This window comes from Hylobates moloch, unplaced genomic scaffold, assembly GCF_009828535.3.
Source record: "Hylobates moloch isolate HMO894 unplaced genomic scaffold, HMol_V3 SCAFFOLD_7, whole genome shotgun sequence".
NCBI lineage: Eukaryota > Metazoa > Chordata > Mammalia > Primates > Hylobatidae > Hylobates > Hylobates moloch.
This window is the reverse complement of record NW_026652282.1, coordinates 105,313,847-105,340,557: the sequence shown is the minus strand read 5'-3', so window position 1 is coordinate 105,340,557 and position 26,711 is coordinate 105,313,847. Positions and strand designations below refer to the sequence as shown.

Here is a 26,711-nt window from a genome sequence, read left to right as displayed (position 1 = left end):
GTGTTATGACAGTGTTACCTGTGGTGAGTTTACACATTCTCTCGGCACTTACTAAAATTCACTTCCTTTACAAAAATGATTAAAGAAAAAAATTGTTTTTTTAAAAAAAGGGCACCTCCTTTTGATAATCTCTGGGTTTACCTATGAGGCCAATCTTTCTAAATGCCCTTTTTAAGTGAGAAGCCAGAAACAGAGTTGTTGTGTACTTATGGGCATCTACCATATGCCAGACATTATAGTAGGTACTTAGGTTACAGAAAACTACAATCTGCCCCTAAGTAGCTCATAGTCCAGTGAAGAAGACAGACAAGAAAACAGACAATTATAATTCACTTAACAAGAGCTGAGATAGAGGAAAGGATGGGGCTCTAGGGACATAGTAGTGGCATATCTAACTCAACTTATATTCTAACCCACACAATCTATTCAAGATGGAAAGTGTTTTTATCTTTCTGTCTGCTATGTACAGGTTTTTGTTTTTTTTTTATTGCACGAATTTTGCCTCCTTCACGACTCAAAGGAAGTTCTCTCATTCTAGCTGAAACTCTGCATGCTTCTGAGGTTTCATTCTCGGAATAATAGCAACAGCTAATATTTGTTAACTGCATACTAAATTCCAGGCATCCTGCTAAGCACTTTGAATGTATTATCTCATTTATTTATATCAACAACCCCGTGAAGCAAATACTATTATTAGTCTCATTTTACCGACAAAGAAACTGAAACCCAGAGAATCTAGGTAGCCTATTCAAGGTGGCACAACTGGTCAATGTCAGGCCCAGGATATGAACACAGGCCACTGACTGCAGAGCCTGTGCACTTCACCACTATCCTCTTCTGCGTCCCAACATTAATTCTGAGGTCACTGCACTGGATTGCTCAGGCTTCAGTCTCCTATCTAGCAACTGTAATCTGGACTTCTAGAATATTCTTCTTACATTTCAAGTGTCAACTGGTCCCATGCCCTGACTCACAGCATGTCTATATATAACTATATGTCTTATCAAATCGGATATACTATTTTAGCCTCATTCTCTTTATTTACTATGTCTTGGAAGGGTCTTCAGTTCACAGTCAAGGTTGTTTCCTGGGTTTACGGGTCTGGAAACAGGATCATAAGCTCATCCATCCAAAGTAACAGAACACTGAGTAGTTTGGGGTTAGTTTGTTTGTTTTGTTTGGTTTTTAAAGTGACATGGATATTTTCTCTCCTGGGAAGACCTGGACACACAGATAAGGTCTTATCACCCCATTCTCCTTTTTGAACGTTTTCTAGACCAAATGAAGTCCACTCCTCACTAGTTTTTATCTTTTTCCATGAAGATAGATGTGATGGTATATGCAGTGTGCCTGGAGCCTAACAAATACACAATATTATTTTCTCCTACTAGCCTGTGAACTCCCGGAAGACAGAGATGATGTCATATTCCTCTTAGCACACCCAGAACCTAAAAGAGTACCTGGCACCTAGTTAGCTCCCTTCCTTTCCCCCTCTTCTGTCCCTTTATAGAGAGAACCCTCTGCAGAGAGTGTGGCTTCTAATTTGCCTCAAGAAGTATATCATTTCTGACATTGACTTTTTTCACATTCATCACTTACCAACGTCTACCCTGTGGTCTGCCTCATTTTGGTTTATAGATACAACTCTTCACATCCCACACCTTGGCACCTGACACGCAAATAAATCATCATGTACTTATTTGGCCTCATCAACCAGTTGCCTTTGGATCGTGACAGAATCTTCTTTCCGCCTCTCTTTACCCTGGGTTGGGGCCCTCAGGGTATGCTACCAGCACAAGAAAATATTACATCTTTGTAAATGAGTCTGCAGCTTTTCATCTAAAAAATCTGTTCTCTTTCTTGAAAGCTCAAGAATAAAATTCCACCACTGGAGCTTTAATCGAAAAGATTAAAGTCCAAGAGACTGTTATTTTGTCTATATATTTTTGCCTGAACATTTTTAAAGAAATCTCTGATGTTTTCAAACACAGATGACCACTTTGATCTATACATCACAAATACCAAAATTTCGCGAAGGAATGGAATGAAGTGAACTACAAACATTTCCCTACGCAGTTTTATACATGCAAATTAAATATTATAACCCAGCAAACAAAACAGCTAGTGGTGAATTTCTAAATGCATTTTGTAGTTACATATGCAACATTGACATTATTTTGCTTTTCCTTCTTAGTAATAAATATTTCATGAAAAAAATGCTAGAATCATTCATCAGCGAGGAGTTAAATACTATGAGTCTTTTACAAAGCAAGTCATAAATGTTCTGAAGTTACAAAACTGTCTAGACAATATCAAGAACTGTAGTGGTAATGGTATGAAATTTTCAATACTTGTCCAATCTTTTTCCTTCCTAGAACCAACATGGTTCACTGAAACTATCAAAATAAATATATATATCAAGCAAAAAATAAATGAGATTAAATCTCCTGAAACTTTTACTTACAGACAAAATCCTCAGATAGCTCACTGTCATCATTTTATAAACACTGGGGTATGGTTTAATGCTGCCTACCACAAAAGTAATCGTAGGTTTCTGCCTTGTGTTAAATTATTTTTATAATGTAGTGCAGAATAAAGAGTAAAATCTAGAATAGTAGATATAGACACAAGCAACAAAGTGCTGGAAAATGTCTCAAGTGAAGCTGTAATACCACATATTATTTTGAAGTAAAACAAAGCCAATTTTCCTAGCAACCTTTTTGTAGACTGCAGACACAATTCGGAACCATCTGGCTATCATGGAAGCTTTGGAACCCAAAATGGTATATACTGCACTTCTCTAAAATCCTTTAGCACTTACTGGCATTTAACATGTATTAAAACTACTAGCTTTCTACAGAGGTTGTTCCTGACTTGTGTTTCCAAGGTTCATAGAATTTTAAGAAGGTAATATTGATTTTGAGGTATTGTCAATATTACAAAGGGCCTAGTAAAATGGTCCATTTGCTGGGATTAGGCTGCATGTAATAATAATAATAGTAATAATAATAACAATGGAATTCATTGAATCCTCACCAAAATCCTAAATGAAAAATGGCAAGTGGCTGTTTTTTGGTTAGAATTATATTTGGTTAGAATTTGTATGAGAGAACTTTATAGTTATATAAGTTTCCTTAATTTTAAATGAGCAAGTAATCTTTTATTAATTGATGTCATTTGACATGCATACAGAATATTTTAAAAACTGGCATCTACAAGCAAAAAAAAAAATGATGGAACAATTGATGAAAAGACTGAGAACTGTTTGGTGCATATTTACCTTATTTCTTCTAATAGAATACAAGGTCACTGAGGGTAATAACGATCACTTCCACAGAGTAAAGCATATTGTCCAGCTTATAACAATCCCGCCTTGAATGCATGCTGTTTACTTGATGTGTAAAGTAATAAAATAAGCTAGAGATTTCTAGTGGCATTGCTTACCTTTAAAATTATCACTCAGGATGATATGGTGCTTTTCCACAATTGCTTTATGCCCCAGAGAAGTCAGCCTAGATGGACCAGGATCTGACCGAGTAGAGTAATTCTTAAGTCCATTGAAGAGAGTGCCTCCAACAGTGAACTAAATAGGGAGTTGTGCTCAAAAAATTGTGCTAGGTCTCCTGGGATTATTAATACCCCAGTGCAGCAACACTTACTATGTCTATTTCACTATTTCTGAACCCTTTTCTTAAACACCAAAGAGTAAACAATATAGAGAATGAGAAAAATCTGTTCAATGGCAACCTCATAAGGTCACAGGCTAGGGCTGTTGAGTATCATTAAGTGTACGTGAGTTTTAGTGCCAGTGGATGCACTGACTCTATCACATGCTAGAAGTGAAGAAACCACTGAAGAGTGTTGTGCAGCGCCTGTACCACATAAGAAGCAGCCACTACCATTCCGTGTTGAGTCTTTACAAAGCATGTGATAAGGAAGTTATGTGTTTCTTTGCCATTCTGTCGTAGATTTAGCACCATAATGTAAAAAACATCCCCGTTTGGCAATATGAGTCTGAAGTTTTCAAAATCTAATTTTCCCCTCCTTCCTCACTGGAAAAAAAAAAAAAAAAAAAAAAAAATATATATATATATATATATGTATACATACTGTATATTGGACTTATACAGCTGCCACCTTATTCACTTAAAAAATGAATAATTCAGACAGACTTTAGGTAAGCAGTCAAGATGTGTCCTATCTTAATACTAAACTCAGATATAAACTTTTCATAAGTCCAGTCTGCTGAATCAGCACAAGTCATGCCCACTGCCTAAATCATTGCCCTTATTTTGCAGTCTTGGTGACTAGGATAATAAATGGCCCTACTCAGTGGCAGCCTGGGTTATCGATCACATATCCCAAAATTTGAGATTTTTTTTTTTATGAGACTGAGTCTTCCTCTGTCACCCAGGCCAGAGTGCGGTAGCATGATCTCAGCTCACTGCAACCTCCAGCTCCCGGGTTCAAGCAATTCTCCTCTCTCAGCCTCCTGAGTAGCTGGGACTAAAGGCACAAGCCACTACACCCGGCTAATTTTTCTATTTTTAGTAGAGACGGGGTTTCACCATATTGGTCAGGCTGGTCTCGAACTCCTGACCTCAGGTGATCTACCCACCTTGGCCTCCCAAAGTGCTGGGATTATAGGCTTGAGCTACCACGCCCAGCCAAAATTTGAGATCTTCTAAAAGAGCAGCTCCACCACCACCAGACTGCCACTATACCTCAAATTCCCTCCATCACAGTCATTTCTTTGGGTTTAGCTATTATGATCCCTGTTAAAATGCACATGTATCCCTCAGTAAGGGTAAAACCTTAGGTGGTATGATATGATGAAGAGTACAGACATTGGAACTAGTAAAATTTCATTTTGAAGCCAGGCTTCACTAAGTCCCAAATTTGGGTATTACCACACCTGTAAATTGGGGGCAATTGTACCCACTTTGAAAACTATTAATATGGGTACCTATAATACCTTACAGTCATCAAAAGGGACAATGTCCTTAGAGTACCTAACACATAGTAAGCACTCTAATGGTAGCTCTTACTATGATTAATAATCTCATACACTCATGATCCAGAGCAGAACCCTGAAGATAGAGAAAGGGAACTAACACTTGTGGGGCTCAGAGACATTCAGTAAATTCTTTGGGGTCACACAGCTTCTGAATAATAGATCAAGTAGTTGAACTCAGTTTTCTCTGTCTCCAAAGCCCAGGTTTATGCTACAGAAACCTGCTGCCTTTTCTTGCATGTATACAGCCTGGAAGAGAATAGTGATCTGACAGCCTCAATGATTCAGATTGTTTTGAAAAAGGTTGACCCTGAAAGACTGCGTAATCATATTAAAATATATAAAAGCTATACACAGGGTGAGTCTGTTTTTATAAAGGCCTAAAAGCATGCCAATTAACAACAGAGTCCATTTTGAAGCCATAAAAGAAACAACTATAGTGAAATCTAGAATGACTGCTGGTATACGAAAATGGATTATGCTGAAACATGTCCAAGTCTCATCTGTATCCCATCTTCCCAAAATTCCAAGGAGCTATCAGCCCACATGAGTATCATAAAACCAGCCCCCAATCCAGAAAACCTAGCTTTGGGTCTGACATCCCTAATGTATCCCTTCCTCTGAAGTGCTCCCCTCCAAAGTAACCAAGGACCTCCCAGTAATCATGACTCTGAGGGAAGTGAGAATGCTTGCGGGGCAAGGTCACTTTTGTTCTCTTTCCCCATTCCTGTGCCCATACCAAGCAGGTAGCCAGCCTCCACTCCCCTTCACCTCAGGGAACATTTGTCTTGTGAGCAGACAGGCTACAGCCTGGCTGTTTTCCAGAATCCTAAACAACTTGATAGGATTATGCATAGGGGAGAGGGGACAGTGACTTGGCAGAAATGCAGGAGGAAACTTTCTGTTCATGGGACATCAGGGGACCTCAGGGAGACAGGATCTCAGGGAAATGTCTTCTTGGTACACAGGAGGCTGGCTTCCAGGCATCAGAGCTCCAAGCCTAGGTAGAAGCACCCTCCCCAACTCACCCCTCCTGCCCCACCGCCCTGGAGCAGAAGATATGCTAACCTTCACGGGATCATGTGGACTTGGACTGTGAGGATAGAAAGGACAATCATGATGGATTGAAGGTCCTACAGAAGTGCCCCCAATTCTTGGGTAATTCCTCATAAGAGGAAGGCCCCTCCAGTAGTAAATGAGATTGAACTTCAGTGGAATGGAGGAAAGATGCAGATTTAAGCTTCCACCACTGAGAAAATTTGCCCTGAGATACACACTATGCAGAAGACACAGGAGTCCAGTGCACACTCTTTATTACTAGTTAGGATCAGAAAACCCCTGACAAAGGTTGATTTTGGTGAGCTGGGTGGGATCTTACAGGGAAACTTGAAGACATCTTTAGCTTGGACTGGAGGTGGATCTAACCCACCACCCCCGAGCTCTACCCTGGATCCGTCCTTGCCTTGCAACAGCTGCCTTGGGGGAGCCTGCAGAGAATGCACCAAAGAGGAAGGGTCCAGGGGCATTCCCAAGAGTGTTTGCCCCAGTCCAGTTTTATTTTTAACCAAATTAGTCCTCCCAAGAGAAACACCATCCATAGCCCACAGCCCTTATGTCTGTCTGCCTGTCCTTGAAATCCATTTTGTTCTTCATCCACCTATTGACTAGAAAGGGACTTGGAATGGGGGCAGCCCGAGGCTGAGGGCTGGAGCGTGTAGTGAATACCCCTCAGAGCACTGTCTTTCTTCAAGACACCCCAGTGGTCTTTCAAGCAGGCTTACTGGCAGCCAGGAAAATATCTGTCCCTCTCAAAGGAGGAAATCAGCAGACAATCACAAAAGCCCTGCCTGCACTTCTGTAAGACCACTTTCCTGAACTTTGCCACTGCTTATTTGTCTCACCTGCAAACCAATGAGACTAGCAGTTTGGTTACTCAAGACCTTTCATGCAAGTCTCTTTCACATTGCCCACAAAACTGCAAAAATGGATCTAGATGTTATTTAAATTGGTTTTACCGAAGGCAACACTACATGCAAGGCAAAGAAGATACCCCGATCTAATTTGTATCCCAAATTATGCTCTCTCCTATCTTCTAACCAACTCAGCAACAAGGATTATGATGTGTGCACCAAATAATAACCTATAAGTCTAGCTCCTAACACATATTAGACAATAACTACTTAACAAACTAAATGAAATTCATCAAGGTTGCTACCATCTATAGAATTGAACACGACAACCCCCCAAACTCTTCCAAGTTAATTCCTTGTCCCGATGGAAAAATTCAATTCTAACAAAACAATCCTGCTCTTCCTTTTCCCCCGATGAGTGTCAAATCATCTCTTCTTCTCTGACTTCCTCTTACTCCTCTCTGCTGCAGCCAGTAAGTCTGCAGTCAGTCTCACTTTCTTTTGGCCTTGGAAGATCTTCTAATGGAACAGGTTCAGCTTCTTCAGCAACAAGCAAGTTTGGTGGGGCTGAGATACAAAAACAGAACCTCACCTATAAAACCAACAAAGTAAAATGAAGAAAACGTGAACATTGCAGTAGTTTCAAAAGGAATAATAGCATTTTCAAGGAAGTGTGGTGATTCTAAAATTTGTTTCCAAAGGAATAATAGCATTTTCAAGGAAAAGTACTGTTCCTAAAATTCAACATAGCTTCTAACTCTAAAATCACACAACTGCTCCCAGCCACATACATGGCATTTTCAGGAAAAGGAGTGAAACAAAAAGGAAAAGAAAAGGCATCATGACTTCAGCTTCTCCAGGGTATTAACCAATCAGCATCAGCCATCCAGAATCCACTGCCTGCAAAATTTAAATGCAATCAGGAGAAATCAAAAGTAGTCTATCTCTGTTCAAGCAAATGAATAAAATGAGAATATAAATACCTATATATTTGTATGCATGTGTATCCAAAACAACTTTTAAAATGGCTAATTTGGGTAATGGGATAATAAATTATTTTATTTAATTTTCTCCATAATTTGGGGTTCAATTTTTCTGTGAAGTAAATAAGTTATACTTTAATCAGAAGAGGGTCTTAGGAAATTGGTTTCTCTTTGAAGTGTGTCCATTCTTACTTACCTTCCTGAAATCATTGCGTTTGTCCTCCACTCTCAAATGGCACACAGGCTTTCTTGCATTTATAGCAGGCCATACGCCATGAAAAATTAATGGCTTTACACCATGGGCATTTCCAATTCATTGGAATTGGAAATGAGGCAGGCTTCTCCTCTTGCTGGGATCCTGAGACTTTATTCACTTTTGGTTTCCTGGCCTTCTGCCTCTGAGGTTGCCATTTCTTTGGGCTTTCTCTGACACCATGGCTCCTGCTGTCCCCCAGGGGAGTGTCCTGGGGCCTCTCTGGACCTTCTTCTGGTTTGCAGCTCCTGCTAAGCACCAGGGTGGCCATCCCCTGGGCCCTCTCTGGGCTTCCTTCCTGGCTATAGCTTCTGCCGTCTCCCTGGAGGACAGTCCCCTGGGGCCTCTCTGGGCCTTCTTCCTTGATATGACTTCTGCTGTCCCCCAGGGGGACAGTCCACTGGGGCCTCTTTGGACCTTCTGGCTTGCGCCTCCTGGTAAACACCGGGGTGGCCATCTCCTGGGCCCTCTCTGAACATCCTTCCTGGCTATAGCTTCTGCTGTCTCCCTGGGGGACAGTCCCTTGGGGCCCCTCTGGACCTTCTGGTTTGCGGCTCCTGCGAAACACCAGGGTGCGCATCCTCCAGGCCCTCTTTGGACCTTCTTTCTGATTTTGTCTCTCTCTGTTCCCCAGGGGATCCATCACCTGGGGTCCTTCCGTACCTTCTTCCTGGGAGTGGCATCCACTGCTCCCCAGTGGGGCTGTCCCCTGGGGACTCTCTGACAGCGGGTTGTGGCACCCACTGTCCCCGGGGGGGGGCATTCTTTGGGACTTCTCTGAACCTTCTTCCTGGCTGTGGCTTCTGCTGTCTCCTAAGGGGAATGACCCCTGAAAGATTTTGGAATCTTCCTCCTGGATGTAGCTTCTCTGGTACCACAGAGGGGCCATCTCCTCCTGGAAGCCCACTGCAGGCCACTGGCAAGGTGGGTGGATCTCAGTAGGAGGCATCTGAAGTGGGCCTCCTGCTGCTTCTGCCCCCATGACTACAGCAGGTGGTAGAGGTGGCAAGAATGGAAATTTCATTGGGAATGGTGGTGGGTGTGGGAATGGATGTGGCACTGGCAGAGGGGGTTGCATGCCCTGGGCCCAAGGACTCAGAGGTTCTGGCACATAAGGAACATCTGTCGGGGTTGGCATCTGGGCATTAGCATGTGTCCCCATGGCCACCATATCGCTCTGCTGCTCTGTAGCCAGGGGACATGCCGCAGCCCCATTCTGCTCTGCTTGCGGCCCAGACATTATTTCATGGGCCAGTGGAGCGGCCTGGGGAAACCTCTTGATCTGGAGCAGCCTCCCGTACAGCCCATCACGCTCATTCAGCGCCTGCTGCAGGGCAGCCTGCGCGAGGTGCAGCTGTGTTGACGCCACCTCATGCTCCAGGCGCAGCTGCTGCAGCTGGGACGTTAGAGCCCAGGAGGTCATCTGGCGCTCCTCCGCATGCATTTGCAGCCGCCGAACATGGTACAGCAGCTCCTCCCGCTGCCTCGTGGCCACTCGCACACTCAAAGCCAAAGCGCTCCAGGTACAGGCCCTCTTGATGGCGCGGGGCACCCGCGGGTCGGCCACAATGGCCTGAAGCCGGTCCTCTACCTCATTCCACGGCCGCGAGCGGAAGGCCACGTAAAAGGCTTGGCCGCTGCCGTCCGTGAGGACTTCATTGTTGACGAACCTGATCACATCATTGTGGCGGAACCCGCTGGCATGGTCCCCGAAATTCATCGCCATGGCGGCTGTGGCCTAGTCAAGTAGCTGCCTCACGGTGCGTCGCCTCGACTGCCACCGCCACTTCCGGTACAGGCTGCTGCCAACAACCAGTCCACCCCTCACCTCCCCTTTCAGTCTTACTTTAGTCCTTGCTCAGTCCTGGCCTCCTCCTCAGCCTCCTTCCTCCCTCACTCCCTTGTTCTCACAAAGAGAGAAGCAGGTCCCCCTCGCCACACCGAACCCTACCGGCGACTCCGCGACACATCACAGAGAAAAGCTGAGTCGTGCCGCAAGGCTGGCTGGGACCCGCAAGGCCCGCTGGGACCAGCTTCATTTGGCACAGCGCTCCCCACAGGGAAAATTGGTGTGCTGCAGACTGTAGTGACCCAACAGAACCTTTGTTTCCAATAGCTTAGGAAGGACAATATCCAGTATCATGGAATGAATCCCTAGCCAGGTGATGGAGTTGGATAGGTGTATATATGGGTGCTGTTCTTGTCTCAGCTCCATCTCTTGTACTCTCAATTACTACTTCAAACATTCCATAGAATCAGTCATGCTATCTGCACCCTTCCCTTAGCTCCTGAACAGGTGAACTTAGAGTCCCTGTCATCAAGAAAAGCAAGTAATTGAGCCATGAAGTTCCTGTAAATTCACTCCCATCTTTATCTAGTCAACCCAGATCCCAGAGGGTATCTCTTTTTCCTTTTGGCTAAATGCTCATCCATGATCTGGATCTTCCCTAGGAGAAATGCTAAAGGGAGTCCTCTGGGCTGCACTAGACAGTAACTAGAATTCAAACAAAAACCACATGGTAAAGATAACAATGTAGGTAAATACACAAGACAAGATTAATGTATTTTTGGCTTGTAACTTCCTTTTTTTTTTTTTTTTTTTTTTTTGACAGAGTTTCGCTCTTGTTGCCTAGGCTGGAGTGCAGTGTTAGGGATCTCGACTCACCTCAACCTCTGCTTCCTGGATTCAAGCAGTTCTTCTGCCTCAGCCTCCCGAGTAGCTGGGATTACAGGCACCTACCACCATGCCCGGCTAATTTCTGTATTTATAGTAGAGATGGGGTTTCACCATGTTGACCAGGCTGGTCTCGAACTCCTGACCTCAGGTGATCCACCCGCCTCGGCCTCCCAAAGTGCTGGGATTACAGGCTTGAGCCACCGCTCCTGGCCCCAAAAATATTTTTTTAAGAAAAAAGAAAGAAGGCCAGGTGCATTGGCTCACGCATGTAATCCCAGCACTTTGGGAGGCTGAGGTGGGCAGATCACAAGGTCAGGAGATTGAGACCATCCTGGCCAACATGGTGAAACCCCGTCTCTACTAAAAAAAAAAAAAAAAAATACCAAAATTAGCTGGACGTGGCAGCGAGTGCCTGTAATCCCAGCTACTCGGGAGGCTGAGGCAGGAGAATTGCTTGAACCCAGGAGACAGAGGTTGCACAGTGAGTCGAGATAGAGCCACTGCACTCCAGCCTGGACGACAGAGCTAGACTCCATTGAAAAAAAAAGAAAAGAAAAGAAAAAGAAAAGAGAAAGAATTTTAAAAATTTTCCCACTCTTTAAGGATTGACTCTGTTTTGGGAAACTCCTTTAATGCTTACCCAGATCATTTATAATGCTGCCTTCGCCTTTACTTCCTTTGCCTTTACTTCCTGCTTGTGGCGAACCTGAAAGTCAGCAACAAGTAGAAGTATAGGGTCTTCTCAGGCCTTTTCTGAGCATGTCCAGTCTTGGGCATGTACAAGGCTTTCTCAATTCTCTGGTTTACATTAGGGGTTTTAAAAGCCCTCATTCTCCCACATATCTCTTTTTCCCACCCTCTTTCTTCCCAGGATTTTTGGTCTATCTATTGCTTGTGCTGACTGCTATCCCTTGTCCCAGGCTGCTACAGCCAATAATTTTGCCTTTAAATGCTTTTGGTAAATGCCACCTGGAAAGCTGCCCCATCCCTGCAAATTCTGAGTCAGATGGGCAAAACAGAAGTAAGCCCTTACATCTGTCCTTCAGGGAGCTACCAGACAGATTAAAACACACAACCACAATTCTTTGAGAATAAGGTCCATATTGCTCCATCTGGCACATGGCATCCTATACCAGGAGTACAGGCTACTGTCTTCATGGCTGCCTCCAATCTAGTGTGTGGGGAAAGGGAGACAGGCAATTTGAAACACCAGAGAACTCCCTTACTGCAAGGCAGCAGCTTCTTTCTTCATTTGGCTTTCCCCTGGTTGTTATATGCTTTGACTAGAATCCAGAGTTCTGCAAAAGTTAATTCTGACAGTATTTTCCAGCTCCATTAGATGCTTTTATGAAGGGACAGGACCTCAATTTCTCTATTTTGCCATTTTTTTTATAAAGAGAGCTATCATACCCCAAAACTATTAATATCCCAAGTAAGATTAATTTTATCTCCTTGTCAGCTATCACTCATCCTTCCAGCTCAATCACCACCTCTTCCAAGAAGTTTTTCCTGACCACTACACCACCAATACTGTGTAATTAGTTTTTTTATCCTTCTTTCTCTTCAACTAGACTTAGTCCCTTGAGAACCAAGATTGTGGCCTTTCATATCTGGATTTCTAGCACCTGATATGGTTCCTATTACATGTATTGCTCATAAATGCCAAAAAGAGGGAACAAAGTAATGGAAGATAGTGAAAAAGGAAAGAAAAAGGGGAAAACAGAGACCACTTCATGAGTTCTATAATCTTGGTTAAAAGTCAGACTGAAAGCTATAAGAAAATATTCTTGTCATATTTTCAATTCAGAGAAAAATAATTTTTTAAAGACACATACTTCCCTAAAGAAAAAAATTCACTGTATCCAAACTGATGTATCTATCTTTTGGGGAAGTGCTTTCATATACTGTTAAACTTCATAACAATTTCAAGCTATTTCCAAATTAATGTAACAACACTTCATAAATGCCAATGTGTTTTTAAATTATTTACTTTAAAGTACTTTTGGCCTTTCAGCCCTTTATGGAATCAATTTCCACTATATTGAGACAGGAAATTGGCCTATAAAATGAGATTTAAAGGGTAACCTGGCTGAGTTATCATTCTTGATGAAACAATGATAATATCACAAATACCACCACACTTTACTTTGCAGGTGTGCAAGTTTGCAAAGTGTGAATGTATGTTTACAAGAGGTAGAACAATTCAATTGCATAAATTAATCAATCTGAGAAACCACATTAAAAACATAGCTAATTTTTACATGATTTTCAGTAAGTTCTTATACTTTCAATTTTAGTATAACCTCTGTCACAAAGCCTTCATAACAACTCTAAATGATAATCATTGATGATAAAGGAAGGAAAATAACATTTTAAAGTTCATAGTATTAGTATGTATCTACGTTTGTGCAGATTTAATCTCCTAGGAATCAAAGGTGGTAAACAGAATAGAGAAAAGGCATATGGAGTAAATATAAGCTATATATGCTGAGTACTGAGGAACAACTTTCATGCTGCTTTAGGAAAATTTACACCTTTTATTACATATACTTTCTTTTCTTGTACTTTGTACCCACAGTGACCCATTCAATATAGCTACCCAACAGATGCCAAAAGAAAAGAAAGGAGGCAGCTAGGCAGTTAATCTCAAAAAGACTAGAGTCACATCCCCTTAATTTTTTTTTCCATGTGAGCAGAATACATGGGCAGAAGCCCATAGTCAATAATCAACACAAGTGTGAGCACAGCTGAGCACAATGGCACATTGTAAGTGAATATACTTTACAATCAATTTCATCAGACCCATCTTGACAACATTCATGGTTATTATTGTGTATGTGGTAAAATTAGCCATAAAGAGTAAGCAGACATAAATTTGTTTTCCATAGACAAACGGTTTTTGTATTTTCTTTCTTCTTGTTAGCCCTTTAGTATCTGTAAGTAACATCCCTGTTGAACATTCTCACGGAAACCATTCACAAATTTACACCTCCCACCTCCACCCCCACCACAAACACACCCATACACACAATCTCTTATGTCTGCTTACGTGCCAATGTGGCCTGGAGGACTCAAGGAAGCAGGAACTCTGGGACATTTAAGCTCTAGCCAACTAACTGGCTGGCAAGTCAGACTTAGATCACCACTCTTGGAGGGAAGGGCAGGGGCAGATGATTCATCAGCCAAGTGAAGGGGTATGAAACAAAGGAGAATGTATGCTGAATCCCCAAGGATCTGAGAGTCTTAAGGTTGGGGCGGAAGGTAGGAGGCTGAAATATAAAGGGAGGAACCAAGTAGGTTGCAGATCTATGAGCAGTTAGTTACCCCAGGATAAGCATAGACTGACTGGTACAGAAAGGCTGGGGGAAAGAACCTTTAAGAAAAATCACTGGATCCGAATTGGAGGAAACTGACAGGCCCCTTTGGCTTAGCAATTATTAGAAATAGCCTATCAATAGTGCCACTTACAAAAATTAATATAAATACATCGATACTAGGAGTATAAAATGACTGCTACTCTGGTTTTGATCTAATGGCAAGAGGGTGACTTCTGAAAGCACTAGATACCTGAAGGTCCAGTAGGCTATATCTGACGATTGAATAAACCGGAAGAGGTGAAGTCAGCATCTATTTTGCACTGGTGAGGATAGTACTGACAAGCCCAACCCCACACCACCCCACAATCTCTTTTTGAAATGCCACTTGAGCTATCATTGTCATTTTTCCACCACTGTCTTGAGCCTTGAGCAATGAAGTACAGATTGCTATTAGACAGTGAGATCCAGTAGGATTTTATCAAAATTTCCTAATCTAAGGAGGACAGGCCCAAAAGCCATTGATAGAAGAAATCAATTTTCCTTTCAGACTTCACTCATGGCTAAGAAGAGAGGATGGTGACTTTGTCACCAATTTGTCCAGTGCCTAGAATCCACACTGCATTATTATCTTGCTTTCCACGAGGCAGTATCTAGAAAGCAGACCACTCTCTGAAGGTGCCACCCCATTCTTTAGAAATTTGGGATTTGAGTTTAGAAGAATCCAGATCACACAGCGCCTTGTGCCAAGTAAAGGCATTCATCACCTACTCCCATAATAAATATAACCCCCGCCCCCAACACACACATATACAACTTAGAGGAGACAGACACTGCACCCAATAGAGGAGAAAAATAAAAAATAATCAGCCCTGCTCTCTGCCCAAGGGCACACTCAGAGCCCTGCACCCTCACCAGAGGTGCTTCTACGCTAAAGTGCCATATGTCATCTCTCTCGGGAATGTACGTTTTCCCATCTACCTTCACTGACCCACATCTGAATGTATGCTTTTGACACTTTCTTGCTCATGATAACAGCCATGATTTAGGGAGTGTTTACTATGGGGTTATTACACAAAAAATGCCTTTACCTCATTTAATCCTCAAAACAACTCCATGTATTAAAGGTACAATTATCAACCCATTTTTACAGACAGAGGCACTGGGGCTCATAAAGGTTAAGCATAAGTAATTTGCCCAAGATCACACAGCTAGGAAGTGGTGGACTTAACAGTGTTGTGAACACTTTGTCATACTTGCTTTAGAACTTTTTATTTAAAGAAATTTGATGTTAGTGATACAACTAAAGTCCTCCTGTATCATATTTTCTCCTTCCCTCCCTTGCGCCTTCCATCCCCAAAACTAACCCAAGCCATATACCTTCCTGTGTATGTTTTTATAGATATGTATTTATCTATAAACATTATGTAGTATTACCTCTGTGGTAAACAATATCAAATTTTTCAAATTTGCATTGTTCACTTTACATGATATTTTCCATATCTTCCTATGTTGATAACTGTAGGTCAGTTCATTCATTTTAACTGCTGTTCACTCTTTGAATGTGCACTTATTTCCAGTATTATCATCATTAGCAACAGTTGCAATTAACATTATACATGACTGGTAGTATACATCTGTGAGTATATACTTAGAAGTGGAATTTCCCCATGCATGCATCTACAATTTTATTATGTATTACTAAATTGTTCTCCAGAAAAGTCTTACGAGATTATATTTCAGTCTGACTACAAATACAGAATTTCTGTATTCTGGGAACTTACTAAACAGGGCCATCTTAAATATGATAGCACAGTTAAGACAATTGATGCCTAAGAGAGAGAAAACAAGATGGTTCTCTCTCTTGGCTTGGCTCCCAAGCCAACTGTCCATGACAATCACCCAATAGGCTTATAGAATGTAGATTTCAAGGTGTGGTCCCAGATCTACTAAATTAGACTCTTGAAGAATGGGATGGCTGGGCGAGGTGGCTCATGCCTGTAATCCCGGCACTTTGGGAGGCCCAGGTAGGTGGATCACCTGAGGTCAGGAGTTCGAGACCAGCCTGACCAACATGGTAAAACTCCGTCTTTCCTAAAAAATACAAAAAATTAGCTGAGCATGGTGGTGGGTGCCTGTAATCCCAGCTATTCAGGAGGCTGAGGCAGAAGAATTGCTTGAACTCGAGAGGGAGAGGTTGCAGTGAGCTGAGATCATGCCATTACACTCCAACCTGGGCAACAAGAGCAAGACTCTGTCTCAAAGAAAAAAAAAAAGTGTAGGACCTCAAAATGCTCACCAGATGATCCAGATACAGTTGATCTGTGAACTCGGAGTTTGTATCAGCTGTATTCTGACCACATAACATGCACACTATTCCAGAGTTTTCTCTTCTTTAATCATATATTAATTAGACTATTAGAAAGCAATATATGTGGCTGCACTACCATAGAATATGTACTTGGCTTTTACCAAAGGACTGCCAGCTGAGGAGAAGAAAGTGGAAGCAAAGAAAGAAGAATCTGAGGAGTCTGATGATGACATGGGCTTTGGTCTTTTTGACTAAACCTCTTTTATAATGTGTTCAATAAAAAGCTGAACTTTAAAAATAAAAGATTGGGGGTTATTATGTAATTGTTTCATTTTGTTGTATTCTGTGTTAAGATTTCTAATTAAATTAAGAAAAAAGTACTTTTTTTAGCTGCCCAAATTTATCAACAGCAGCCAGACAAGGAAAGGAAAACACCTTATGCTGTAAACTTTAAAAAAAAGAGAACCAGGAGAAAAAAGTTTATGATGCCTCTAAACCCACCTTCACTTTCATAATTAATACTGAGGAAAGAAGGAGTCTCGACAAAAGTCTGGCACCTTTCAGTAATTTTCTTCCAATTACAGAGATGTGGTCTGTGATAGTGAATAGGAGTAAAATTTCCTAATTTTTCTTGAGTCCATTTTGTTATATAATATTTTCTAGGAATTTTTAAACTTTGTCTAAATTTTCCAATATACTCATTTATAATATACTCATCTCTTCAATGTCTGTAGCATAAGTAGTGATACCACATTTTTCATTTCTGATATTGATTAGACATTTTCTTATTTTCTTCATCGGTCTTGGTAGAGATTTCTCCATTTCATTTAGAAGGAATGACTTTTGCTGGTCCACTCTGTTGCATTATTATTTTGTATTCTATTTCATTAATTTCGGTTTTGTTTTTGTTTTTTTGTTTTGTTTTGTTTTGTTTTTTCAGATTCTCACTCTGTTACCCAGGCTGGAGTGCAGTGGTGTCATCTTGGTTCATTGCAACCTCCGTCTCCTGGGTTCAAGCTATTCTCGTGCCTCAGCCTCTTGAGTAGCTGGGACTACAGGCGTGTGCCACCACACCCAGCTAATTTTTGTATTTTTAGTAGTATTGGCCAGGCTGGTCTCAAACTCCTAACCTCAGGTGATCTGCCCACCTTGGCCTCCCAAAGTACTGGGATTATAGGCGTGAGCCACTGTGCCCAGCCAATTTCTGTTCTTTTTTTATTGAAGTAGAAATGATGTTAATTTTTTTTTTTTTTTTTTTGCATTTCCATATACTTTTTTTCTGTAAGGTATTGGGGTACAGGTGGTATTTGGTTACATGAGTAAATTCTTTAGTGGTGATTTGTGAGATTTTTGTGCACCCATTACCCTAACAGTATATACTGCACCATATTTGTAGTCTTTTATCCCTCCCCGCCTGCCACTCTTCCCCTCAAGTCCCCAAAGTCTATTGTATATTTTTGTTCTTACTGACAATGTTGAACATTATCTGAGCCGTGTACTCCCACCCTTCTGTGCTCTGGCTAACTTGTAAAGGACCACCATGCTGTCATAAATCCCAAGAAAACACCCACCTTCACTCTTCTACAATGCAGAAAAGACCCATCTCTATCCTCCTCATGTCCCATAAGACTTACTTACAATTTCCTTGTTTATCTGCCTCTGTTAAAACCTCCAGGCTCCCTTCCTTTTCTTTGAGACATTCCTCACTAAGGTACATTCACTGGATTTCAATAGCCTGATTTAAGTCATCTTCTTAATTATCTGGTGTATTTTGTCTTTTACATTACCTTTTTTGTTTTCTTCTCTCTATGATCTTTGGGCTTTTTCTTTTTTAACGTCATGAACTTTGTTCATTAAATTTGAACATTCTTCTTTTTAATATAGATATTTAAGGCTGTAGCTTTCCCTTCAGGTAGTACTTTAGCTGCATACCACAAGTTTTAATATGTGATATGTCCACTGTCACGTAGTTCAAACTATCTCCTAATTTCCATTATGATACAAGAGTTATTTTGAAATCTATTTCTTACTGTCAAAATTATGGGGACTTTCTATATTTTTTATTATTGATATCTATTTTAATGCACTGAAGTTGGAAAACACACACATGATTTCAATTATTTGAAATGTATTATGACTGTCATGGCCCAGTTCGTGGTCATATTTGATAAATGTTTTATGTGTGCTTGAAAACTATTTAATTCTGATGCTTTTGGCATAATAGTCTATATCTTTTTTATCAAGTCAAATTTGTTCATTGTACAATTTGAGCAACAAAATTAATAACTATAATATTGGATTATAACACAAAGAATAAAATAAGAGTTTATACTGATATAAATAAATGATAGAATAAATATATAGATGGGGGAAATGTACACATCTCCTATGCAAACGAATTCAAAACAAATTATGCAGATACTCCACCCTAAAGTAAGGGGAGCATAACTGTCCATTCCTTGAATGTGGGCTGAGATCAATGACACAATTCCAAAGAATAGAGTATGGAAAGGGAAAAATAGTAACTTCACAGTAGAGAAACCTGGCAGACACCACCCTAACCAAGTGATCAGAGTTAACATCACCAGTGATAAGTCATACTGAAATCTTGTACCCCCTATATGATACGATGAGATGGGTACTTCACTTCTATGGATGATGTTATGAGATGGGTACATCACCTTTATGGTATTCTTTCTAATAACTCATAACCCTACTCTAATCATGAGAAAACATTACATCAGACCCACATTGGGAGACATTCTACAAAATACCTGACCATTTGAAATCAGCAAGATCATGAAAAACAAAGAAAGACTGAGAAACTGTGACAGATCAGAGAAGAAAAGGAGACATGACAACCAAATGAAATGTGATATCCTGGATTGGTTACTGGAAAAGAAAAAAAGACATTAGTAGAAAATCTAGTGAAATTTTAATAAAGTCTGTACATTAGTTAGTTTCTTAGTTTTTACAGATATACCGTGGTTACTTAAGATGTCCAAATCCGGGGAAGCGGGGTGAAGAGAATATGGGACCTCCTTGTACTACTTTGCAATTTTTCTCTATATTTAGCTATTCCAAAATAAAAGGTTTATTTTTTAAAATGTACTCATTATGTTGTTCAGGGAGAGAATTTTTTCTGCCTGTATTGTCAATTACTTAAGGAAGTATACTGAAATCTACCATTATGACTGTGGGTTTGTTTAATTCTCCTTGTACTCTCAATGTTTGCTTTTATACTTTGAAGTTATGTTATTAGGAACATAAAAATTTTTAATTATGTCTTTCTGGCAAATCAAAACTTTTATTTGTATAAAAATTTCAAACATAGTAATAATTTTACCTCTAGTAATGATTTTACCTTAAAGTCTATATTGTATGTTAATAATGGTGAGTTTCCTTGCTCTTTACCACCTTTTCTTCATTTTTGACATGGTAACTTCTTACTATATTGTCAATCTTCAGTGCTTTTGAGAAGCCATCATTAATACTGTATCCAAAATGTTTTGTTGTTTTCAGTGGGAGAATTGATCTGAATAAACTTATTCACCATTACCAGAAACCAGAAGGCCTAAAGGCAAATTGAAAGCAGCACTCTGTTTCCAAATCCTAACTCCTAGGGAGAAACAAAATTATCCCAGATAAGGTGGGAAGGTTGCCAAGGAGAACGTACCTAAACTCTGTCAGAGCAAATAGAAGAGCTAAGTGAAGCTTTTCACATTAGGCATAACCAAGTTAACTCTGCAAAAATGAAAACAAATATCACGGGAAAAGAATCTAGACGATAAAAATAACATAATTCAAAGAATAGAGGTATATTCCCCACAGGATTGTTGTGCTATAAAAGAATATTAATTTAATAAACCAAGGGCTCAAAGACAAATAATGTAACAACAGAAAAAGCAGAAAGGGGAGATTACAGAAGAAAAAAATAAGAAAAAAAAGGCACCTTAAAAGATCTATTAAACAGATCAAAAATAACAAGAAACCAGAACAGATATTACTGAAAATCAAATTATGGCATAAAGTAAAACTTGAGATAATTACAGTAAATGCAAAAAAAAAGTCAATGAGATTAAAATAATTAGAAAATAACACATATGTAGGACAATGATGATCCAACACAAAGATAGTTGGTGTCCTTGAAATAGAAACTCCCACTAAAGGGACAGAAAAGGATTTGTCTTGCTCCAAGACAATTCAATAGGGAAAAACAGTTTTTTCAACAAATGCTGCTGAAACACCACATACCAGAGAATAAATTTGGACCCCCTACTTCATACCATATAAAAAACTAAATTTAAAATGGACCAAAGACTTAAACATAATAGTTATAGCTATAAAACTCTTAAAATCAAGGTCTACTGGAATAAAGATTTCAAAACAGAATGCAAAAAGTTGTTATCATAGAAGAAAATATTGATAAATTGGACTTTGTTCAAATTAAGAACTTCTGTTCAGCAAAAGACACAATTAAGAGAAGGAAAAGACAAGCCACTTGTAATACATATATACAATAACAGACTCATATGTAGACTCTAGAAAAAACACCTCCTACAAATCAACAAGAAAAAGACAAGTAACTCAGTTTTTTAAATGGCATTTCACAAAACTACTTGAATAAGCACATCACAAAACATAGCCAAATGGCCATTAAACATGTGAAAATGTGTTCAACATCATTAGTCACCAGGGAAATGCAAGTGAAAACAATGAGATACCATTAAACATCTATCAAAATGGCTGAAATTTAAAAGGCTGACGGTATCAAGTGATAGCAAGGATATGGGACAAACAAAACTCTCATACATTGCTGACAGGTCTGTACAATAGCACAACCACTTAAGAAAACTACTTGAGAATATCTTCTGAAGCTTATTAACCTGCCCTCTGACTTAGCAATTCTATTTCTAGATACATACCCAAGATAACTGCGTACATATACCATTCAAAAGACATGTACAAGAATATTAATAGCAGAATTATTTATAATAGCCACAAACAGGAGACAAGTCAAATATTTATCAGTGGTAGAATGGATAAATAGTGGTATGGTCATACAATTGAATATGACAAGTAGCAATTAAAAAAAAAGAACTACTGTCACATACAAAAGTGTGGTTGAACCTCACATAATGTTGAGCAAAAGAAGCTAGACCTAACAGTACTTTCAGTATGCTCCATTTATATGACATTCAAGAACAGGAAACACATATGGTAATTATCTTAGTCTATTTTGGGCTGCTGTAACAGAATACGTGAGACTGGGTAATTTGTAAAGAACAAAAATTGATTTTTTACAGTTCCAGAGGCTGGGAAGTCAATAATCAAGGTGCCAGCTTCTGATGAGGGCCTTTTTGCTACATCATAACATGGCAGAAGGCATCACATGACAAAAGAGAGCAAGAGGTCAAACGCTCAGCCTCAACCCCTTTTACAATTGGTGTTAATCCATTCATGAAGGTGAAGCCCTCATGACTTAAACACCTCCCATTAAGCCCTACCTCCGAATAATGTTGCACTGGGGATTCAGTTTCCAACACATGCTTTTGGGGGCACCCATCAAGCCATAGCAGTAATTGAGGTGGATTTTTTTAAATAACCACAAGCGTTTCTGCAGCTCCTGCAGGGAGTTTATTCCCTACCCCTGGAATCTGAAATGGCCTTGTGACTTGACCAGTAGAATTCAGCAGGGATGATATTGTACAACTTCTGAGCATTCTTCTGCTCTTGCCCTCTTGCTGCCCTGAGATTGTCATGTAAAGCAGCCCACTCTACCTTCTTGGAGGATTAAGCATACAAATGGAGGGAGAGAGGCCCAGCTGATAGCCAGCACCAACCATAGTCACATGCATAACACCATATTAGACTATCTAGCCCTAGTCAAGCTGCCAAATGACTGCAATCACCTAAGTGGCCTCAGGTGAGACCAGCAGATGAATTGCCCACCTGAGCCAAGCCTATAATTCTGACCCACAGAATTAAAAGCCAAAAAAAATGGTTGTTATTTTAAGCCACCAAGTTTTGGAATGCTTTCTAATAGGTAACTGATACAGTGATAGAAGACAGAATAGTAGTTACCCCTGGGGGATGGATAGTGGCTGAGAGGGAGCACACAAAAGCCTTCTGAAGTACTGGATATATTTCATTCCTTGGTATGAGTTGTGGTTACACAGGTGTACATTTACAAATTAAATAGTTATATATGTATGTGAAAATTCATCAAGCTGTACAGTTAAGATTTGAGCACATTTTATATGTTATACTCCAATAATCTGTTTGAAAGTCAAGGTCCAGTTTATCTTGGTTATCTCTGAGTATGGTAGGCAGAATAATGGTCCCCAGAGATGTCTTAATCCTTGGAACCTGTGAACATGTTAGGTTACATGGAAAGGGAAAATTACTACTGCAGATTAAATTAAGATTGCTAATCAGCAGATAGGGAGGCTATCTTGGATTGTCCAGGTGGACCCAATGTCCTTAAAAGTGAAAAAATAATAGAGTCATGGGGAGATGTGAGTACAGACACAGAGAAATACAACATTACCAACTTTCAAGATGGAGGAAAGGAACCTCAAGCGAAGGAAAACAAGTGGTCTGTAGAAGCTGCGAAAGGCAAGGAAATGGATTCTCACCTAGAGTCAGCCCTGCCAAAACCTTAATTTTAGCCAAAGAGACCTATTTCAAACTTCTGAACTACAGAACTATAGGATAATAAATTTGTGTTGTTTTAAGCCACTAAGATTGTGGTAATTTGTTATAGCAGCGATAAAAATTTAAAACATTGGGTTGCTGTTGTGAGAAACTGATTTCAATGCATTTTCTATTTAAGTAAAATATACATATATAATTTAGCATCTTTACCATTTTTAAGTGTATAGTTCAGTGGTAATAAATACACTTATGTTCTTTTTTGTCCCCTTCATCCCCCCTCCCTGCCCTTCCTGGCCTCTTGTAACCACAAATCTATTCTCTATCTTCATGATACCTATTTTCTTTAGCTCCCACATATAAGTGAGAACATATGATATTTGTCTTTCTGTGCTTGGCTTATTTAACTTAACATAATGGCCTCCAGTTGCACCCATGTTGCAGCAAATGACAGGATTTCATTATTTTTATGGCTGAATAATATTCCATAGTGTATATATACCACATTTTCTTTATCCATTCATCCATTGATGGGCACTTAGGTTGATTCCATGTTTTGGCTATTGTGAAGAGTGCTGCAATAAACATGAGAGTGCAGACATCTTTGATATACTGATTTCCCTTCTTTTGGATATATACCTAGTAGTAGAATTGCTAGATCATATGGTAGTTCTATTTTCAGTTTTTTGAAGAACCTCCATACTGTTCCCCATAGTGGCTGTACTAATTTGCATTCCCACCAACAGTGTTCGAGAGTTCCCCTTTCTCCATATCCTTGCCAGCATCTGTTATTGCCTGTCTTTTTCACAAAAGCGATTTTAACTAGGGTGAGATGGTATCTCATTGTAGTTTTGATTTGTGTTTGTCTGATGATTGGTGATGTTGAGAATTTTTTCATATACCTGTTGGCCATTCATATGTTTTCTTTTGAGAAATATTTGTTCGGATCTTTTGCCCATTTTTAAATCAAATTATTTGTTTTTTTCCTATTGAGTTGAGCTCCTTATATATTCTGATAATTAATCCCTTGTCAAATGGATAGCTTGCAAGTATTTTCTCCCATTCTGTGGTCTGTCTCTTCACTTTGTTGATTGTTTCCTTTGCTTTGCAAAGCTTTTTAGCTTGATATAATCCCACTTGCCTAATTTTGCTTTGGTCACCTGTGCTTTTGAGGTCTTACACAAAAAATCTTTGCCTAGACCAATGTCCTAGAGCATTTCCCCCAATGTTTTCTTCTAGTAGTTGAATTGAGCAGGTCTTAAAGTCTTTAATCCATTTTGATTTGATTTTTGTGTATGATGTAAGAGAGGGATCTAGTTTTATTCTTCTGCATATAGTTATCCAGTTTTCCCGGCACTATTTACCGAAAAGACTGTCCTTTCCCCCTTGTATGTTTGTGGTGCCTTTGTTGAAGATGAGTTGCTTGTAAATGCATGGGTTTACATCAAGGTTCTCCATTTCGTTCCATTGGTCTATGTGTCTGTTTTTATGCCAGTACCATGCTGTTTTGGTTAGTGTAGCTTTGTAGTAAACATTAAAGTCAGGTAGTATGGTGCCTCCAGCTTTGTTTTTGCTCAGGATTGCTTTGACTATTTGCGGTCTTTTGTGGTTTCATATAAATTTTATGATTTTTTTTTCTATTACTGTGAGGAATGTTATTGGTGTTTTGATAGGGATTGCATTGAATCTGTACATTTCTTTGGGTAGTATTATCATTTAAACAATATTAATTCTCTATTCCATGAGCATGAAATAGCTTTCCATTTGTTTGTGTCTTCTTCTATTTTTTTCATCAGAACTTTATAGTTCCTTGTAGGTCTTTCACTTCTTTGGTCAGATTGATTCCCAGGTATTTTATATTTTTGTAGATGTTGTAAATAGGATTGCTTTCTTGATTTCTTTTTCAGATTATTCACTGTTGGCATATCAAATGCTACTGATTTTTGGGTTGGGCATGGTGGCTCACATCTGTAATCCCAGCACTTTGGGAGGCTGAGGCGGGTGGATCACTTGAGACCAGGAGTTTGAGACCAGCCTGGCCAACACGGAAAAAACCCATCTCTACCAAAAAATACAAAAATTAGCTGGTGCGGTGGCACATACCTGTAGTCCCAGCTACTCGGGAGGCTGAGACACAAGAATCACTTGAACCCAGGAGACAGAGGTTGCAGTGAGCCCAGATCATGCCACTGTACTCCAGCCTGAGCAACAAAGTGAGACTCTTGTCTCAAAAAAAAAAAAAAAGAAAAGAAAAAAGAAAAGGAAAGAAAGAAATGCTACTGATTTTCGTATGTTGACTTTGTATCCAGCAAATTTACTGAATTCATTTATCAGTTTGCACAGTTTTTTTTGTGGAGTTTTCAGGTTTTCCTAGGTATAAGATTATGTCATCTGTGAACAATGGTAATTTGACTTCTTCCTTTCCAAATTGGATGCACTTTTTTTTTCTTGCCTAATTGTTCTGGCTAGAACTTCCAGTATTATGTTCAATAATAATGGTGAAAGTGAGCATCCTTGTTTTTGTTCCAGTCCTCAAAAGAAAAGGCCTTTGATTTTTCACCATTCAGTATGATGTTAGCTATGGGTTTGTCATGTATGGCCTTTATTATTTTGAGATACATTCCTTCTATACCCATTTTAATGAGGGTTTTTTATCATAAAGAGATGTTTAATTTTATCAAATACTTTCTCGGCATCTATAGTTTTTATTCTCGACTCTGTATCACATTCATTGATCACATTTATTGATTTGCATATGTTGAACCATCCTTGCATCCCTGGATGAATCCCACTTGATTATGGTAAGTGATCTTTTTAATGTGTTGTTGAATTCAGTTTGCTAGTATTTGTGTTGAGGATTTTTGCATCTATGTTTATTAGTGGTATTGGCCTGTAGTTTTCTTTTTTTGTTGTGCCCTTGTCTGGTTTTGATATGGTAATGCTGACCTCATAGAATGAGCTTGGAGATAGTCCCTTTTCTTCAATTTTTTTTTTTTTGAGGCGGAGTCTCCCTCTGTCACCCAGGCTGGAGTGCAGTGGCACAATCTTGACTCACTGCAACCTCTGCCTCCCAGGCTCAAGCAATTCTCATGCCTCAGCTTCCTGAGTAGCTGGGATTACAGAGGTGTGCCACCATGCCCGGCTGACTTTGTTGTATTTTTTTGTAGAGACAGCGCTCTGCCATGTTGGCCAGGCTGGTCTCAAACTACTGACTTCAAGCAATCTACCCACCTCGGCCTCCCAAAATGTTGAGATTACAGGCGTGAGCTACCGTGCCTGGCCTCTTTGTATTTCTGATGTCTCAGTGTTTTGTCTTCTTTTTTGTTTCCAATTTCAGTTGGGTCTTTTTTTCTTAGTCTTGCTGAAGGTTTTTCAGTTTTGTTTATCTTTTCAATAAACCAACATTTCATTTCAGATCTTCTGTATTGTTTTTTAGCCTCAATTTCATTTATTTCTGCTCTGATATTTATTCGTTCCTTCTTTCCACTAATTTTGGGTTTGGTTTTGTTCTTTTTTTCTAGTTCCTTGAGATGCATTGTTAGGTTATTTATTTGAAGTCGTTCCACTATTTTATATAGGTTCTTATTGCAATACA

The 26,711-nt window shown here is 39.8% G+C and overlaps 1 protein-coding gene across 1 annotated transcript; it reads right to left on the bottom strand.

Moving 5' to 3' along the window:
- Positions 1–6,385: 6,385 nt before the first annotated feature.
- TEX13D (TEX13 family member D) lies at positions 6,386–9,886 on the bottom strand. The gene is made up of 2 exons (XM_032756486.2): positions 8,104–9,886; positions 6,386–7,516 (listed from the first exon to the last, which is right to left on the bottom strand). The coding sequence occupies exon 1, from the start codon at positions 9,884–9,886 to the stop codon at positions 8,114–8,116; it is 1,773 nt and encodes a 590-aa protein (XP_032612377.1). The 3' UTR covers positions 6,386–7,516; positions 8,104–8,113.
- Positions 9,887–26,711: the final 16,825 nt, after the last annotated feature.

Coding starts and splice junctions, on each gene's coding strand:
- TEX13D (XM_032756486.2), bottom strand. CDS start 9,886: ATGGCGATGAATTTCGGGGACCATGCCAGCGGGTTCCGCCACAATGAT.